Genomic DNA, 18,884 nt, shown 5'->3' on the forward strand with positions numbered 1-18,884 from the left:
AGCCACCTCTAAAAATGTATCCAATCAAATAAGCTATCAGCTGACAGCTTGCAAAATTAAATACACTCCACTGTCCCAGTTTCTGGTTGGTGAAAATAAATGTGGGAAAGAGAATAAGCTCCATGGTTGAAACAGTCATATCTTTTAGCTGAGCGCATGAGACCAGTTTAACTCTATGTGTGAAGTAACAGAAACTAGCAGAATTTAAGGCAGTGGGAAAGCCATAATATACCATACTCCAGATAATTTGTTCACAGTGGATGGCTGTAGTGAAAGCCTTTCTACTTGACATTTCTGTCTTTATTTTTCATGCAAATTACCTTGAGAGAGAGAGAGAAGATACATTTAAAAATATATACTGGCTTTAATGAAAGATAGCAGTTGTCTTGAAAGCACATGGCTTTTCTTAGCTTACACTCTGTAAAAGAAAAGAACACAGGTAAATTTATAGTCCTTTATGTATAACAGTCTTATAAAATCAATTGAGCACTTAAATATGTTTTTCTTATTTACAGCTTACCAGGACATGATTATAACTTCTCAAACTTATCTAAAATAAAAGATAATATATATATCAACATTTTCGATGAAATGATTATTGAAAAACATGAGGTAAAGTAGAATAATTATAATAATATTGAAATAATTTTAAGTTCACACTGAATGAAGTCTATTAACTATTTATAAATTTACATTTATTTATTTATATATTTTTTCTTTTTTAGGGCTGCACCCACGCATATGGAGGTTCCCAGGCTAGGGCCTGAGTTGGAGCTTTAGCCACCAACCTACATCACAGCTACAGCAACACAGGATCCAAGCCACGTCTGTGACCTACACCAAGCTCACGGCAATGCCAGATCCTTAGCCCACTGATCAAGGCCAGGGATTGAACCCGCAACCTCATGGTTCCTAGTTGGATTCATTTCCACTGTGCCACGATGGGAACTTCTGTGAATTTACTTTTAGATGCAATATCTATTTCCAACATTTTCTTGAAAGGATATGGGGCAACTTGAAGTAAAATCAGACATATGACAAGTCAATTAAAAATGAATAGAGATCATAAACCACATATAGGAGAAGGGCTAATCTGCAGTTGAACACTGCATTTAAGTGAACTTCCTGGTAACCAAGCTTTAACATTTTCAGAGTTTGCTTTACTGAACATATTTACTCATACATTTTGCTGTATGAAAGTATATATATTAAGATCTTCTACAGTGTTTACTGAAATGTAGGAATACATTTTAATTTATGTAAAAAGAAACCCTTCCCTACAAAGGCAGCCTCCCCTTAGAATTGTATTTGAGATTTCTTTGTATCTTTGGACCCTAGTCCACAGTTCATTTCATCAAGCCATTGGTCCCACCATAATAGTTGACAATTAACATACAAAGGTGTTATTCCCAATAACAAGATAGGAAGCCTATTGGACAAGCTGAGTTGCACACAAAGAAATCATATTCCAGGACAAATATTAAGGAATTTTTCTAGTACTTCAAATATTTGTTATTTCTGTCTTTGAAGAGGAAAAAGTATCCAAATGCTCTTTGGAGGGGGGTGACATAGAAATGTATTTATACATTTCAACACAAAAAAGGAATGAAAGCATAAGACTAGTTCGTCTGTTTTATTGTGAGTTCAGAGCAAAGCCCACCCTCTTTGTCCTACCCAGACTCCACTTTGCTCCGTGGCCACTACTACAGCATTGATGGAAGCACAACCCTTAGGGCTCTCAGTCCGCACTGTCTTTGGGCATTGAAGGGATTCTTTTGATTTGCAGGATGTTAGAGATACAACACATTTAACAAATATCTCAGGTTTATTTAGAAGCCCTAATCATTAGGGGCCAAAGCAATCACAGCAGGAGCCCACCTTCAACCATTTAACCAACCAAGTGACTGGCCAATGTGTTGCATATTATAACACAATATTGTCTTGTTCTTATTTTCTATAAACAGTTCCTATATTAATAGAGTCCTTAGTGATTGTTTCATATATAGTTCATATTGATGACCTTAAAATAAACTTCTTTCATTGCTTCTCAGAGAGAATGCATAGGGAACCAAATTAAGAGTGAACTCCAATTCAGATATAATCTATAGGCTGAGACAAGGTATATCTAGGAAGCCCGCAGCATCCCTGGGACCTGAGATGGAAAGATTAATGTGGTGGATATCATATCAGTCGGAAGTCCAAGAATTTAATTACTAAAAAAGCTACCCAAGTACCCATGTTACCCTTTAGATTAGAACAACCCAGTCCACCTTGGCTCTGCTGTTGCTAGTCAGCCTCCAGATTTAAAAGTATTCCCTGATAAGCAGAAGGGATAATTTCTCAATTTGCAGAGTTATAAGGACTCCAGATATGCAAAGACAGTGGTTATGAACTGAAAGCAGGCATCAGGGGTATGGGCAGCTTTTTTCAACTTGGTCCTTCCCCAGATTCAGGTAAACAGCAGTTTCCAGTGCTTAGAAATTGAATACCTTGGCTTTCTTGATATTTATTAACTGTTACATATGATCATTAGAACGTTAACATTGTCTGTTATGACCCTGGACTCCTTTGCATTTATTCTTCTTAGAAGAAGAGAGGGAGTTCCCTGGTGGCCTAGTAGTTAAGGATTTGGTATTATCCCTCCTGTAGCTTGGGTTCAATCTGTTGCTCAGGAACCTCTGCATGCCATGGGGAAAAAAAGAGAAATATCAGATAAAAATGGGAGCCAGAATATATTGCATTTTCTTTTGCAAGGTTTTTACATTTGTAACCTGTGCTATCTGTAAGTGAACCATAAGATGAATTTTCTTAGTCAAGAAATGGGCATTGGCAACCTAATAGATGCCATTGTTTCCTGGCAGTAAGCCTACATGATCCATAATTATGACAGCAAGGGAAAGGTGGATAGTGGAAAGGGAAAAAGGGAAGCAGAGGGAGTTCCTGTTGTGGCACGGTGGAAAGGAATCCGACTAGAAAACATGAGTTTAGGGTTCAATCCCTGGCCTCACTCAGTGGGTTAAGGATCTGGCGTTGCAGTGAGCTGTGGTGTAGGTCACAGACCCGGCTTGGATTGTCATTACTGTGGCTCAGGCGTAGGCCGACAGCTCCAGCTCCGATTCGACCGCCAACCTGGAAACCTCCATATGCCACGGGTGCAACCTTAAAAAGAAAAAAAAAATTGCAGAAAGCAAGATAGGGTGTGTGGAAAACCACAATAAGCTGTTAGAATACCTCCATCCTTCCCTTCTTGCCTCCCACCTCAGGCAACCATTGATGTGCTGTCACTACAGTTTCCATTTTCTAGAATTTTATACAAATGGCATCATACAGTATGTACTTTTCCCCACTTGATCTATCTTCATCCAGAAAAATTATTGAAATTCATCTGTTGTTATATTTATCAGATAGTTCATTACTTTTTAATTGTGTAGTGGTATTCTGCTGATAAACATACATTCTGTTGTATGTTTAAACATTCTCCTGTTGATGGACATTTGGGTTTTCTTTGGGGGAGGCTATTATAAATAAAGCTTCTATGAGCATTTGTGGGTTTTTTTTAATTTTTAAAATGATTTTTATTTTTTCCATCATAGCTGTTTACAGTGTTCTGTCAATTTTCTACTGTACAGCAAGGTGACCCAGTCACACATACATATATACATTCTTTTTTCTCATATTATCATGCTCCATCATAAGTGACCAGATATAGGTCCCAGTGCTATACAGCAGGATCTCATTGCTTACCCATTTCAAAGGCAACAGTTTGCGTCTATTAACCCCAAATTCCCAGTCCCTCCCACTCCCTCCCCCTCCCCCTTGGCAACCACAATTCTGTTCTCCAAGTCCATGGTTTTCTTTTCTGTGGAAAGGTTCATTTGTGCCATGTATTAGATTCCAGATATAAGTGATATCATATGGTATTTGTCTTTCTCTTTCTGACTTCCTTCACTTAGTAAGAGAATCTCTAGTTCCATCCATGTTGCTGCAAATGGCATTACTTTGTTCTCTTTTATGGCTGAGTAGTATTCTATTCTATGTGTATATATACCACATCTTCTTAATCTATTCATTAGCATTTGTGTTTAAGTCTTTGTATAGACCAGTGGTTTAATCTTTCTTGGGTAAATACAAACAAGTGAAATGCTGGATCATATGGTAAGTGGATATTTAAGAAACTGCTAAACTGTTTTGCCAAAGTGATTATACCATTTTTATATAGTTTATATATTCAGTATACAAATCCATTATCAGATATATGACTTAGAAATATTTTCTCCCAGTACGTAGCTTGTCTCTTCTTCTTCTTCTTTTTTTTTTTTTTTTTTTTTGACTGCACCCACAACATATGACAGTTATCAGGCCAGGGGTGAATTGAAGCCACAGCTGAGACCTGCCGAATCCTTGCACTGGGCTGGGGAATCAGACCTGTGTTGCCACAGAGACAATGCTCCATCTTAATATGCCATGCCACAGTGGGAACTCCCATGCCTTCATTTTTTCAACATTGCCTTTTGAAGAGCAAAGTTTTAAACTTTGATGAAGTCAAATTTATCAACTTGCTTTTGGTGTCAGCTCTGTTTTTGCTTTATATATGTTTTAACTCATTAGGGGCTTATGCTTTTAAGACTGTATTTCTTCTTCATGAATTGATTCCTTTATCATTATGAAATATTCTTCTTTAACCCTGGTTATATTTCTTGTTCTTAATCTACTTTATATGTTAGAAATACAGTTATTCCAGCTTTCTTTTAATTAGTGTTTATATCTAATAGAAGAAGAGAGGGAGTGATATATCTTTTTCTTATTTTTTTTCTTTAACCTGTGTCTTTATATGTAAAGTGAGTTTACTTTAGAGAACATATAGTTGGGTCTTATTTTTTTTACTCAGTGTAACAATCTCCACATTTTAATGAATGGCTACTTACATTTTTGTTTAATTATTGACTTCATTGGGTTCCATCTTTCTATTTGTTTTCTGCTTATCCTATCTCTTCTTTGTTCTTTTTTCTCCCTTTTTTTGATTAATAGAGTACTTTTTGATTCTATTTATTTCCATTCTTGGCTTAATTAGGTAGTCTTCTTTTACTTCTTAATCACAGCTCTAGGTTTTATGATATATTCTTTAATTTATCACAGGCTATCTTTATATAATATTATGCCACTTCACATATACTGTAAGAACAGAATATTACAAAACATCCATTTCTCCTCCTATGCTTTGTGTTAGTGTTATTATAATTTTCCTTACACGTGTCGTAAACTCCACAACAGGTCATTATTATTGCTTTAAATATTTAATTGTCTTTTAAAGAAGTTAAAAAGTGAGAAAAATCTTTTCTATTACTCTTTGATTTATTTTTAAAAATAAAGCAATTTTTATCCTTACCTACAAGTTTGTGTAATATTATTTACTATTCATCTCATGATATAGAGTGAGTAATAGAAAAATTATTTTAATAGGATTACTGTTCCAAGAGCTGCAGTGGTCATTCATATATAAGAAAGAATTGGCTTGGATCCATTGTCTTCCCTTTCTCTGCTCTCCTGCAACAATCTGAGGTAATAGAAAGTGATCCTTTGCTAATTATTCTAAATTTTTATCTCTGGCTAATAACAACAATTACTGTTAGTCAAAACAACAGTAATTATTTTTATTACTGGTAAGGTTGATAGGTTAAGTCAAAATGATCTTGTATTAAGTGTTTCCTGGAGAGTGAGTATTTGAAGATTTTAGCTGTCTTTAGAACAAGAGACACCCAAAGATTTATTTTGGGTATTGTTAGAGCATTCAGCTAACCTTAGGTCTTAAAGCAACATCCATATTTGCTTAGAATAGTTTTATAGGACCAGATTCCCAAATATTCTGATTAATGATGCTCCTCAAACATCGTTTATTGACAATGTTGAGACTAATGGTTAGCCCCTGTGTCTATGATACCCCCAGAGGGCTCTGCAGTTGGGTTTTTCAGCAAGAATATGCCTACATGACCAGCAAAATATAAAAATCCCAGTCTAGACTCCTTTTGGAGCCATGTTACTTACTTGCAGAGATACAGATTTGAATGATCCAGTAATGAATTTCTTACCTCGATGAGTTTACTGTACAGAGAAGAAAAACATTTCAGTACAAATGGTAGTGCTGGCGGGCTTTAAGAGAGAGGGTGTGTGAGAGGTACTAACAGAACATAGAGTTTGGAGGGGAAAGTGAAGGGGTTTTCCAAGGAGTACTTGGGGTAGGTAAGAGAGGAATGAGGAGGAGAATAAAAGGACAAGGAAGTATTTACAGAGAAGATACTTCTGGATCAAGTTCCTAAAGATGCGTTTGTCAAGCACACTGTCGTTTAACTCGGAAGGAATTATGTGGGTATCAGTTAGTACTGCATTCACTTGTATGAACAGAAATCCTAACAGTGGCTGGTGTAAACAATCTGTTTATCGATCTCACCTCAAAGGAAATCTAGATGCCAGTGTAGTTGCTTAGTTGCACAAAAATATCATCAAGGATCCAAGCAACTTTTGTCTTTCTGTTCCACTGTCCTTGTTATGTGATCTGCACCTCCAGCCTCATGTTCCTATTGCAGATAGGAAGTGCAGTGAAGCAGGAAGGGGCAGTGCTTATGTCAAGAAAACAGATACTTCGCCAGAAAACCTAGCAGACTTCTTGCATTTTACTTATGTGACTCGGTCACTAAATAGCTGTCATGCTGCCACCTAAATTGTTGGTAAGGAGAAGAGAATGGATATGAAGGAGAATAGAAACATCTGCATAATATCATGAGGGAACTTGTTGCCAATGCAAGTGTTGCAAATAAAGTAAAGAGCAATAGAGACTTTGGAGTTCCCGTCGTGGCTTGGTGGTTAACGAACTCGACTGGTATCCATGAGGACTAGGGTTCAATCCCTGGCCTCGCTTCGTGGGTTAAGGATCTGGCATTGCTGTGGCTGTGGTGTAGGCCAGGAGCTACAGCTCTGATTGGACTCCTAGCCTGGGAACCTTCATATGCCACAGGTGCGGACCTAAAAAAAAACAAAAAGGAAGGAAAAAAAAAAGAGCAATGGAGATTGTAAGTTGTTGGAGGTATAGGGCTTCCTACATTTGTAATCCCTGCAGATATTTCTTAGTCTCAGGCCGGACTCTAGGGTAGAGAGATTAAGAGTGTAAGCTTCAAAGGTGGGCAAACCTGGGTTGTAATCCCGGCTCTACTACTCATTAGTCGTGTGATCTTGCACACATTACTTACATTCTCTGAGCCCCAGTTTCCTTATTTATAAAATGGAGGTAAGGGTAGTATCTACCTCACTGAATAATATGAGCTATACCAAGCACTTGGCAGAATGTCTCGCACACAGTAAGTGCTCCATAACTATTAGCTACCATTATGATTAGTTATTGTAATAAATTATCTCCTTCCTACACACACACACACACACACACACACACACACACACACACATGCACGCACGCACATGATCCCTCCTCCTATGGACTATGGGTCGTCCTTCCTGCTGGTACATTTTTTATTCACTTTCCAGACCAAATGCAAAATGTGACATGGTCTTTAAGTATTTTCTTTGAGCCTAAATTAGATTCTCTAAGAACTTTTATCAGTCTGGTACATAACTTGCTTCCTCATTCCATCCCTTTCGTACTGCTGCCCTCTCCACTCACTGCATTTTAGACAGGGGCCCAGGGTGTCAGGGTTGTCCATGATCATGGAGAGAATCTTGTCATCCCTGTGCAGGTACCTATGAGTAGGACCAGTATGAACCCATGCAAGCCTGTTTCCTGCAATGGAGAAACTGAGTTGAGCTATACTGTATTTGACTGATGTTTATTTTCATCATGCAGAATCTGTTTTATTGATATACTCTTTCAGATTAGTGGGACATTTCAAGTAAATATTCCTCCAGTTTTGCTTGGGTATACTTGGAGTAAGACTACTTACGTGTCTCCTAAAGAAGATTGTAATGGACAGAATTTAAAAGAATGTGCCTTCTTAAATATTTTTGCTACCATTGAACCTCAAATATCATATACCATCTGTAATCCAGAACTAGACAAGGTAGGTTTTACACTGGGTTATTTTTATATATACTATCAAAGAAGTGTAAATTTCAGAGCTGGCACAAATGAACTTTGGTTCTTGATATTTTCCTGTGGGAACAAAATGGTACAAAGTTGAAACATTTTAAACGATTCTAGTTTTCAGATCACACAGATGTTTTGGAGAGAGCACAGATTTTTAAAAAAAACTGTAAGGCATTATTTCCTAAACGAAGAATCACAACTACTGTTTTTAATGATGAAGGGATACAGATCTTAGTAACAAGGTATATCAAGGCATTGAATCCACCTCAACAACTCCTGGATCTATTTCTTCATGATTCTAATGCAACACTTGTAAGTTATATTTATTTCAGTAGTTTTATTGAGATTATAATTCACGTGTCATATAATTTGCCCATCTGAAGTATAGTATTCAGTGGTTTTGGGTCTGTACATAGAGTTGTGCAACCATCACCACAGTAAATTTTGATCACTCCAAATTTATATTTATATTTTTTTTACCTGTATACTTTTTTTGGCTTTTTAGGGCTGCTCCTGCAGCATATGGAAGTTCCCAGGCTAGGGGTTGAATCGGCCCTGTCAGGCACAGCAACTCGGGATCCAAGCCATGTTTGCAACCTACACTGCAGCTCACGGCAATGCCGGTTCCTTAACCCACTGAGCAAGGCCAGAGATCAAACCCACATCCTCATGGATACTAGTCGAGTATCCATGAGTACTAGTGCTGCTGAGCCACAACAAGAACTCACTCGCGTACCTTTTTATATTGACTTTGAGTGTAACTTTTTATTAAAATTGCTTTGCCTTCAAAGACAGTTCCCTGAGAGAGAAGTCATCTGTGTTGGGGGTGTTCTTCTGAGGGCCAGATGGAAGAACACCTTTCTTTCTGATCCCTTTCACTTCTCCCCTTGTGCCAGAGTCACTGCTACCACAGCATTTTATTTGATCACACCAGCTTCACAACTCTCACTTTGAAAAATGACACAGAAAAATTCCTTTGACTTCCAGGAAAAATAAAAAGCTGCACTTTGAAAAATGACACAGAAAAAATCCTTTGACTTCCAGGAAAAATAAAAAGTGTTTTGGAGTTCCCATTGTGGCGCAGTGGAAATGAATCTGACTAGTATCCATGAGGTTGCGGGTTTGATCCCTGGCCTCGCTTAGTGGGTCTGGGATCCAGCATTGCTGTGAGCTGTTGTGCAGGTCACAGATGCTGCTCGGATCCCACTGTGCTGTGGCTGTTGCATAGGCCAGCAGCTGTAGCTCTAATTTGACCCCCAGCCTAGGAACTTCCATATGCCAAGGGTGTGGCCCTAAAACAAAACAAAACAAAGCCCCCAAAAAAGAGTTAGTGTCCTACTAAGGACTAACCTTGTTGCACCTGGGAATGAAGAAACTATGTTATATTTTGCTCTGTAAACTGCCAGTGTGACACTTCCCATCTCATCCCTATGTGGCTTTACGCATGTCTGTTTTTTACTAGCTGACAAAAGAGACATCTATATATATTCATTACGGACTCAAAAGAGGGTATATATAGCTCCTTCTACGCTGAGAAAGAAAAATATGAAATCAGAAATCTAGACTCCCCTTCGAGAAAAAGATAAACTTTGATTAAAGGGCATCTATGAAAAATCACTTAATACCTTTTGTTTATTCAGGCATGATTGGGTCAGTTGGCTCTCCTCAGAAACATATTATCTTTCCATTATGAAGTTCTTACCTGAATTCTTTAAGCTGAAACAAAAAGTGCTAATTTAGTCACCTTTTGCTACACTCTGCTCTTCCATTACGGGGGACTTCTTGCCTATTTCCTGACACCCAAAGTCCAAGGAGATAATAATGTTCTCAGGTTTCTGTCAAAGACAGTGTTTCTCTTTTTTTAAAAAAAATATAAATCCTAGCTCCTTTGCTTATCAAGGATTTTGAACCATGTTTAATTAATTGCATGAAGTAAGAAACATGACCAGTGCAAGGAGGTCATATAGTGCTTGAATGATAGCTGTTGTAAATCTGAAGATTTTGGTGAATTTTCTGTGTTATCTCATTGTTTATTTACTTGTATTCCTTTCTTCTTTTCTACTCTAGGCTGAGTCCTTCTCTCCAGCCCTATAGGGGAAACAATCCACAATAGAACTTTTGTTTGAAAAAGTAGGCTGCATCACCATTTCTTTGATGCAGCTACTTATAACTAGACTTTATTAATAAAAATGATTCTGATTTTGAACCTAAAAGCAAATGAAACTTTTGCTATTATTCAACATCATTTAAAAAATATTTAGCAGTTATACTTTGAACAGTTATACTTTAGGGTACACATGTAATGTATCATATGTAAATTTTTAAATTTATTACAATGAAATGTAATGGTTAACATGCATGCTCTGGAGTCAGGCTAACTTGAGCTCATTCCCAGAGACCCATATATTGTGTTAGTGTGTGACCCTGAGCAGGTTATCTCAGCACTCTAAGCTTATTCCCTCTTTTGTAAAATAAAACAAATAGTGTGTACTTTGTAGGATACACTAAATGTGATGATAATGCATGTAAAGCATGCATTATCAGTAATAGGCATATAGTATGCCCTCAGTAAATGTTAGTTAATATTATTTTAGGACCTCGTTGCTCGCTTTGTGTCTTTGATTCCTATTGTGTCTGATACACTGGATGAAAATGATGATTTTGAAATATGGATGACATCAGAGGTAACAAGTTACATTTTATAATTAAAATGTATAGTATTTCTTACTTACTTTTCTTTTTAAGAAACATTTAAAAAATATTATGCACCTTTAAAAAATTATGTAATAATTTGCCTTGTGAAATTTGAAAGCATTTCATGATTTAATACATCATTTTCAGCTCTGTAACAACATTGAAATAATTCTTAAAAGACCAAGAATCTTATTAAAATTTTAAGTAGCTCATGAATACTTTGATGCAATAGAAGTTCCTGGAGTACCTTATTGTGACATTCTCCAGAGAGAAATACGGCTTATTCACTATAGAGGTGGTCAGACTCTTAAGTCGAGGACAAATACCACCACTTCGGAGAAGCTTTCCCCGGTTTTCCCACATCTGAACAAAGAGCTTGTATTCAGTGCTCTTCTTTGGCACTTGGATTGAAGTTGTCTTTAGACTGGCTGCCAAATAAAACGCAGGCCCTTTGCAATAGTAGGGACATATTTATACTAAAGAAAATATTTGTTTATCTGAGATTCAGATTGAATTGGGTGTCCTATTTTCTGCCCCTAAATCTGTCAACCTTAATCAGAGTACTTTTTCTGTTTCATGTTAAATTACATTTAGTCGCTTATGTATTAGCCCTACACCCACACATGGTACACATACATCCCAGGTTTAATCTCCTTGAATGAAAAGGCAGACCTGATTATTTTTGTATTCATCACTTGTACATACTTCAAATTTAGCAAGCATTCAATAAATATTTTTAATGAAAAATACCAGTGTGGTGGGAACCTAAGAGAGAGACACTTTCCATCTGGAACTGCTAGTCCTGGCACTTATCTAGAATGTTTTAGAGGCTAGATTTGAGCTGAAATGGATTTAGGGGGCATAGGGCTAACTTAGTAGGTCAGCTGCCCTGTCTTCTACTAAGTGGGAACAAGGGAGACACAGGCATGTGGTTTGCTTCAGGATCCAGTGATTCAAATCTGATGAAACTCAAAGAGGTCTCATTAACCCAAGACTCTTCTGAGACTCTTCAAACTAATAAGAATGTGTTCAGGGGTATTATGGTCCTTCAGAACATTGAAATATGGCTTCTAAATAGCTAAAAATAACCATTCAGGCAAACACTAGAACTCCTGAGGGCCCTCCCATGCAAGCAATACCCATGGCTAAGAGGTTACCACGGGCATAGGATTCCTTCTGGGTAATGCCTTCCCATTGACATGAACTCTTTGGACTTGGGGCGCCAATAAGTGAATGACTAATTAGATTGTCACAAGTGACATTAGATTGTCTCCTACCCAACATGCAGTCTTGGAGTCAAACAAACCTTGGTTCAAGTCTTGCTTCAACCACTGAATAGCTGTGTGACCTAAGATGACTTACTTAGCTTCTTTGGACCTTAGTTTCCTCATCTGGGTCATACAGGGTTTTGAGAGGATAGGCACCTGGAATACAGTATGTTAGTTACCTACTCTCATCCATTCTCCCTCCTCTTATGAAATCCAGTGGTTGGCCTCCTTGGCCTAACATCGAAGACCCCTCCTTCTCTGCTTTTCACTCATCCGTCTACACTTTTCCTTCAGAAGAGGCACGTTACCGTCCTCCCTTACCTCCATCCCTCACCATCACGTTCAGCCAGTGTGTGCTGATGCAGCCACACCAGTTGTTAAAACATTGAAATGCTTCCATACTAACTGGTAAATAGTCACTTCAGAAACTCCTGAGATCTCTGGCCACCACCCCCTCCCCAAGACCTCTGGCCACCGCAGCCCCTTCTCTGGGACTAACGAAATAGAAAGCACATGTCCTTGTCTAAATGGTGTAGTGGCTACTCAGCAAAAACAGATTATTGCCTTATGAACATTGGGACCCATATATGTTGTTAGATCTTTTGATTTTTCAAGAGAAGCCAGAAATCCAGAGTTTTGTATGAGATCTTCCAATTTTCAAAAGCATTTTGGTGCCAAACAAAACTTACCTATAGACCAGAACTAGGTCACAGACCATCAGTCTGCCACCTCTGCTGTGCTTTTTCTCTCCTGCTACAGTACAGCTGCTTTTTAGGCATCCTCTATTTGATGACACCCAGCCCAGCTGTTTGGCTCTTTCATTTGAAGAAGTTTCAATCACTCTTCCTCATTGGGCTCCAACTCAGTTCTCTTTCTCTCTTTGGGTTGAAAGCACTTACTTGGTACAGGACAGAGAGTAGCTCTGTTGACCAAAGGATCCCTTCCTCCAAAAACATGGTGTGATTCCCTGTCAGATGTGGTTCCTTACAATAACAGCCAGCCACTATGTCCCTGTTTTCCCAGGGCATTTGTCCCAAACAAAAATGCCCCCCCCCCCGTTTTTTTCATGGCCACACCCGAGGCATATGGAAGTTTCCAGATCAGGGATTGAATCTGAGCCACAATTGTGACCTACATCACAGCTGCGGCAACATTAGATCCTTTAACCCACTCTGTGGGGCCAGGGATTGAACCTGCACCTCCACAGTGACTGGAGCTGCAGCAGTTGAACTGTTAACCCACTGTGCCACAGCAGGACCTCAGAAAAATATTCTATTTTGGATGATAAATTGTTGGGTCCTTTATACAGTATCCACATTCATTGTCCCATAATAAAGTGACCCTTATGTTCCCAGTTAATGTTTTCTCTTCCTAATGCCCTAGTGTTTTATCAGGCAAAAGGTGCCAGAGCTTTCAGCTTTTCAGTCGTCTTAGTGACCTGGCAAAAATGTATGTGTGAAACTGAGGGGAGTAGAGGGCTTTAAATCTGTTGGAGGCGTGCATTACTCAACTTTCTTTCCCCACCCCCCCCCCCTTATGTCCTTGTTGCTTTCGTTTTGCCTTAGCGCTGCATCAGTTTGGCTATTGGAACCAAGGAGGAGCATGCCATTCTTCTCTGTAATTTCCTTCTGTATTTTGGAAAGAAAGCTTTGGTCCTCTTAGGAACCTCAGTGTTGGAAGTAAGTGTTGGACTTCATTTTTAAATAGCGTTAAGAACGAATTAGCTTTCTGCTGCAAGTTATATGACTTCAGTGACAAGTATATCCATCTTTTCACAAGCTAAGTAGGAAATTTCTTGGACAAGCAGTTATTTACTTAGGATAATGTTGGTTCATCCAAACTTCTGCAGTGTAAAGAATGACTTCCTTTTGTTTTTCTTCTGTGTAAAGCAGTACAAATAATACTTCATGGAGTTACTAAGTTACATAGTAAATATATGGCACTGAGAACAGCACCTTTATGGGAAAGGCTTGATAAATGGTGGTGGCAGTGATGTACTAACAGTTACAGTAGTAGTTGTGGTTGTTAACCATCATCACCACCATCATCTAATATGTTTCTAATGCTGTATTTTAAGATCCTTAAGAAGTTCTTCTCTGTATATTAATTTTGTATCCTGCGACTTTGCCAAATTCATTGATGAGCTCTGACAGTTCATATACACAGTGGAATATTACTCAGCCATTAAAAGGAACAAAATAATGGTATTTTTAGCAACATGGATGGACCTAGAAATTATCATGCTAAGTGAAATCAGTCAGACAATGAGACACCAGCATCAAATGCTATCACTTACATGTGGAATCTGAAAAAAGGACACAATGAACTTCTTTGCAGAACAGATACTGACTCACAGAATTTGAAAAACTTATGGTTTCCAAAGGAGACAGGTTGGGGGGTGGGGGGGATGCACTGGGGGTTTGGGATGGAAATGCTGTGATGATCATTGTACAATTATAAATGTAATACATTTATTGAATAATTAAAAAAATGAAAAAAGTTTTTCTCCCTATTTTCCACTGCTCAGTTTTTTTTTAAATTGTTATTATTTTATTCTATTTTTTTAGAGCTGCACCTGCAGCGTATGGAAGTTCCCAGGCTAGGGGTTGAATTGAAGCTACAGCTGCTGGCCCATGCCACAGCCACAGCAACACCAGATCCAAGCTGCTTCTGCACCCCACACCACAGCTCATGGCAATGCGGGATCCTTAACCCACTGAGTGGGACCAGGGATGGAACCCTCATCTTTGTGGATACTAGTTGGATTCTGAACCCACTGAGCCACAATGGGAACTCCTGCTCAGTTTTTAATTGTACAAGAATTGGGCCAGAAATTCACATTTACCTACTGGAAATTTTCACAGCTCCTGCATTCAAACCTCCAGAAAGCTGTCTTCTTTTGGGCTGTTTCTAATTCTGCTATGTATATTTTGATAAGTGTCAAAACTTCCAGTCTTTTTTTATGGTTTTTGCCATGATCATTTACTTCTCTATATTCCCTTTGCAGAGAACTTATTATGTCTATGTCAAGTTTCTAGCTGAAAACCTGTGACTGATTTCTCCAAATGCCCCAGCTCTAGTTTTAAGCACCCCTAGATGGCAGTAAACAACCCTTCAACAAACGTTTGCATTTATTCCTGTGAGGCAACTCTGGGTGGCAGCACTCAGCTGTGAGTTTCACCTCAGCTATATGGTTGAGGTGAAGCTTCTACTGTAAAGATGAGCCCAGTGATAAAGAGCAAGAGCTTTGGAGTTAAGGAAACCAGGCTACATAGCACAGTGTTAAGATAATGGATTTGATGGTCAAACAGGGTTTTGAAATCCAGCAGTGACATTTACTAACGGTACTAACTTGTTTTTTCTCTGAACCTCACTTAGCTTCTCCCCAAAATAGGAATAATGCCATTTACTGTCACCCTAGACAAGTTCTTAACCTCTTATTCTTCATGTGGACGATGGACATGATAATCATCCCTACCTCACAGAATTTGGAATTAATTAAAAGAGAAAATTAGTGTGAATGCTGAACACAGTACCCGGAGGACATAAATAATCAATAAATGTTAAATAGTCATTATTACCTGAAATTTTTACTCTTTGCTAAGTAAGAAAGATTTATACTTCAAAAGTTATGTGCAGAGCAAAGTAATAATGACATAATGACTACTTTTATTCCTCAAATGGTTTCCTGTATAATTTCTCTCTGGCCTCTAATTCTAGATCTTGTTCTCAAAATTAGGTTTATGGCTTTTCAACTTCACTTGGCTTTTCAGAGCCTTAGGCAAATTTCCATTCCCTAACTCTGCATGGTGCTCACCATTGGTCTCCAAGTATATTCAAACTCAAAGCAGGGCTAATCCATATAGCACCTTTGTGTGAATTACACAACAGTGCCCCTGCCTCAGAGCATTTTAGTACTAGCTATTGGGAAATTGTCATAATATACTGAATTTGTTAGAACAATATATTTTATTGCTCTAATGGTATATCCTCCAGAACTGTACATGGCAGCATTGGCTCAAAAGTCCTCTCATTTGAATCCTCATGCTAGATAACCTGGGCCTGAGGATGTGGGTTGCTTTGGCTTTTTTCCTTTTCAAAAAAATTGTAAAGGTTATTTTTTTAAAAAAAGGCCTTTAAAATTCAGAGATATGTGTTTATACTGTTTTTTGGGGGGGTTGTTTTTTTTGTTTTTTGCTTTTTAGGGCCACACCTGTGGGCATATATGGACGTTCCCAGGCTAGAGGTCTAATTGGAGCTACAGCTGCCAGCCTACACCATAGCTACAGCAACACAGGATCCAAGCTGCGTCTGCAACCTGCACCACGGCTCATAGCAATGCCGGATCCTTAACCCACTAAGCAAGGCCAGGGATCAAACCTGCATCCTCATGGATACGAGTTGGGTTCGTAACCCACTGAGCCACAACAGGAACTCCACCATTCATTTATACTGTTACTTCCACATACAAAAATGAGTTAAATCAGTCACCCACCAAAAATGACTTTAACTCTTTCCTCATACAGGGACATGTGGCTTATGTATTAACTCAAGAAACTGATAAATATTTGCTTTGGAATCCATTAACTGGGCAATGTCACAAGCAGTTTGACCCATTTTGTCCCTTACAAAGTGTAGACTGTTTGTTTGATGGTGAAAATGTAAGTATATGGAAGGAAGTGTCTTATTTTGAGTTACCTCCTCAAGACTCAAACCAGTGATCCTCTGCTCTGACTGCACAGCAGAATAGTGTGGAAACTTTGAAGAAAATATATATGTTCAGTTAGAACCCCCGGGGTGTGGGGCTAGGGAAACCCCTTTACCCCCAGATCTCCCTGAGGTGATTCTGCTGTGCCTCCAAGGTTGAGAACCAGTGAGCAGTCTAGTGTTTCCTACCTCCTGCCTCCAAGCCATCCTTGGCTTCTGCCACTTCACTGGGTAGTAGGACTGTAAACTTTTGCTCCATCTTGACCAGCTGTGGGCTTTGTACTTCCATGGAACCGTATAGTTTTACTAATTTTATGTTAATGTTTTAATAGGTCTGGTTTAATATTCAGCAAAATAATTCACCAATGGCTGTATATTTTGACTATTCAAAGGAAAGTTTCTGGAAACAGCTGCTTCCAAAAAATTACCAAGGGCCAAAAGCACAAAGCATACAGGTGAGTCATATTTTTCCAGGTGTATGTCTATGAATCTTACCATTGGTTCTAAGCTTAGGCATTGGGAGAGCTCTTGTGATGTTTACATAGATGATTGCTTATTGAATTGTTTAGCAATACTAATAAAGCCTAGTTTTCTCTGCCATCCAGCCTGAGTTTAGGCTACTCTAATTCTTCTACTTACAGAAAAGAGGAATTGAGGAAAAGGTATCATCTTAAATATGAATTTAGGTTTTAAATTAAACATTTTTAAATGTTCATCGTGAAATAAAAATTATGTTAAGATGAATTAAGAATTAAGTTCTTACTTTGACTTAGACTTTCTACTCCATATCCATGGCCATGATAAAGTATAAAAACTGAAAAACAAAAGGCTTATCTGGAATCCAAACCATGGTCGTTATCTCATGGAATAGAAGGAGGACAGAGACACTAGCAGCGAGTGGGGCCCAAAGAGGATGGCAAGCAAGACCTGAAAATTCTTCATGAAGTCCAGAGAACCAGAGCCAGTCTCCCTTTATGAAGCCAGGGACTGCGAGGGGGCTCCCCTGTTTTGCTACTCTTGAGAGAAGATGGGAAAACAAAGCTGCAGACTCAAGCTCCTGCGGTACAGAGTGATAAATGCCACTATGGAAGAAACAAATGTGCTTTGGGGAGCACAGAGCAGGAGACCTGAGAGGGAGGGAAGTTGCAGAGGCTTCCTGGGGAAAAAGTAATGACCAGGGGTGAGGAAGGGTGAGCAGGAGCTGGTCTAGATGAAAATCAGGGAAGAAAATGGTTGGGACAGAGTGAAAAAAAAAGCAGGCATGAAGACTTACAGTGGCAAGATGTCAGTCAAGGAGCTGAAAGGCCAGCGTGACTGCTGCCAGGGAGTGAGCAGAAATGAGCTTAGGGGTGACAGGGTCCTGGTAAGGAATTGAGCCTTTATCCCCAAGGCAATCAGAAGTCGACATCACCAAGGCAAGGGCTTCCAGGATCAAAATTGTGTTTTTAAAAACCACTCTGATTGAGGGTGGAAACCAAATCTTTTGCCAAGTTGAATATATAATTATAAAAGCCATAGTTTCATTTGACTTGTGTCTCTATTGATTTTGTTCCTATGGCCTAATGGCCCTTGATCTTCTGCCTTGGCTCACATGTGCCAGAATAAACCTCTGTCTATAGTGAACACTGTTTTTTTCCTTAATCACAATTGAGAATGCAAATTTGAGTGTGTATGATGAGAATGTGGGTATTCAGAAATGGTATTAACAGGGATATCCTCTTGATGTTTTAAAGGATGTGAGGTGGGGGGTTTTTTTGCCTGAAAAAAATCTACTAACACCCCATAAATTTATCAAGTCAGCATAACCCAGGCCTCTTTTTCAGGCTTGAAGGTGGCCTAGCTAACCCACAAGAGTAGCTCAGATAGCAGTGCAGGGGAGGGCTTTGGCAGGCAGACTCCTGTTAGGGGCAGCAATTGGGGAATTCAGTTTATGTGTCGTGTCTTGGCTAGTTGGTGGCCCCTGCAGGATGTGCTGCAGTATATACTTCCCTTTCTCCAGTGTCTCTCATCTCCTGCCATGTTCTACTGTGGGGACAGTCCCTCTGCCTGAGCCTGTTCTCTTGGTTCTCCAACCATGGCAGGCATCGGAACCCTCTGGAGGGCTTGTTGAAAAAACGATTGTTGGG

At 38.9% G+C, this 18,884-nt stretch overlaps 1 protein-coding gene across 1 annotated transcript in view; it reads left to right on the forward strand.

Moving 5' to 3' along the window:
• The window catches only part of CC2D2B (coiled-coil and C2 domain containing 2B), a 91,357-nt gene that overhangs the window by 64,449 nt on the left and 8,024 nt on the right, over positions 1–18,884 (forward strand). Inside the window, exons 24-31 of the mRNA XM_047762256.1 lie at positions 516–612; positions 5,461–5,559; positions 7,878–8,063; positions 8,204–8,401; positions 10,684–10,773; positions 13,617–13,730; positions 16,578–16,712; positions 17,091–17,213. Coding sequence (XP_047618212.1) covers positions 516–612; positions 5,461–5,559; positions 7,878–8,063; positions 8,204–8,401; positions 10,684–10,773; positions 13,617–13,730; positions 16,578–16,712; positions 17,091–17,213 — 1,042 coding nt within the window. The remainder of the gene's footprint in view (positions 1–515; positions 613–5,460; positions 5,560–7,877; positions 8,064–8,203; positions 8,402–10,683; positions 10,774–13,616; positions 13,731–16,577; positions 16,713–17,090; positions 17,214–18,884) is intronic.

The sequence above is a fragment of the Phacochoerus africanus genome, chromosome 15 (assembly GCF_016906955.1).
Source record: "Phacochoerus africanus isolate WHEZ1 chromosome 15, ROS_Pafr_v1, whole genome shotgun sequence".
NCBI lineage: Eukaryota > Metazoa > Chordata > Mammalia > Artiodactyla > Suidae > Phacochoerus > Phacochoerus africanus.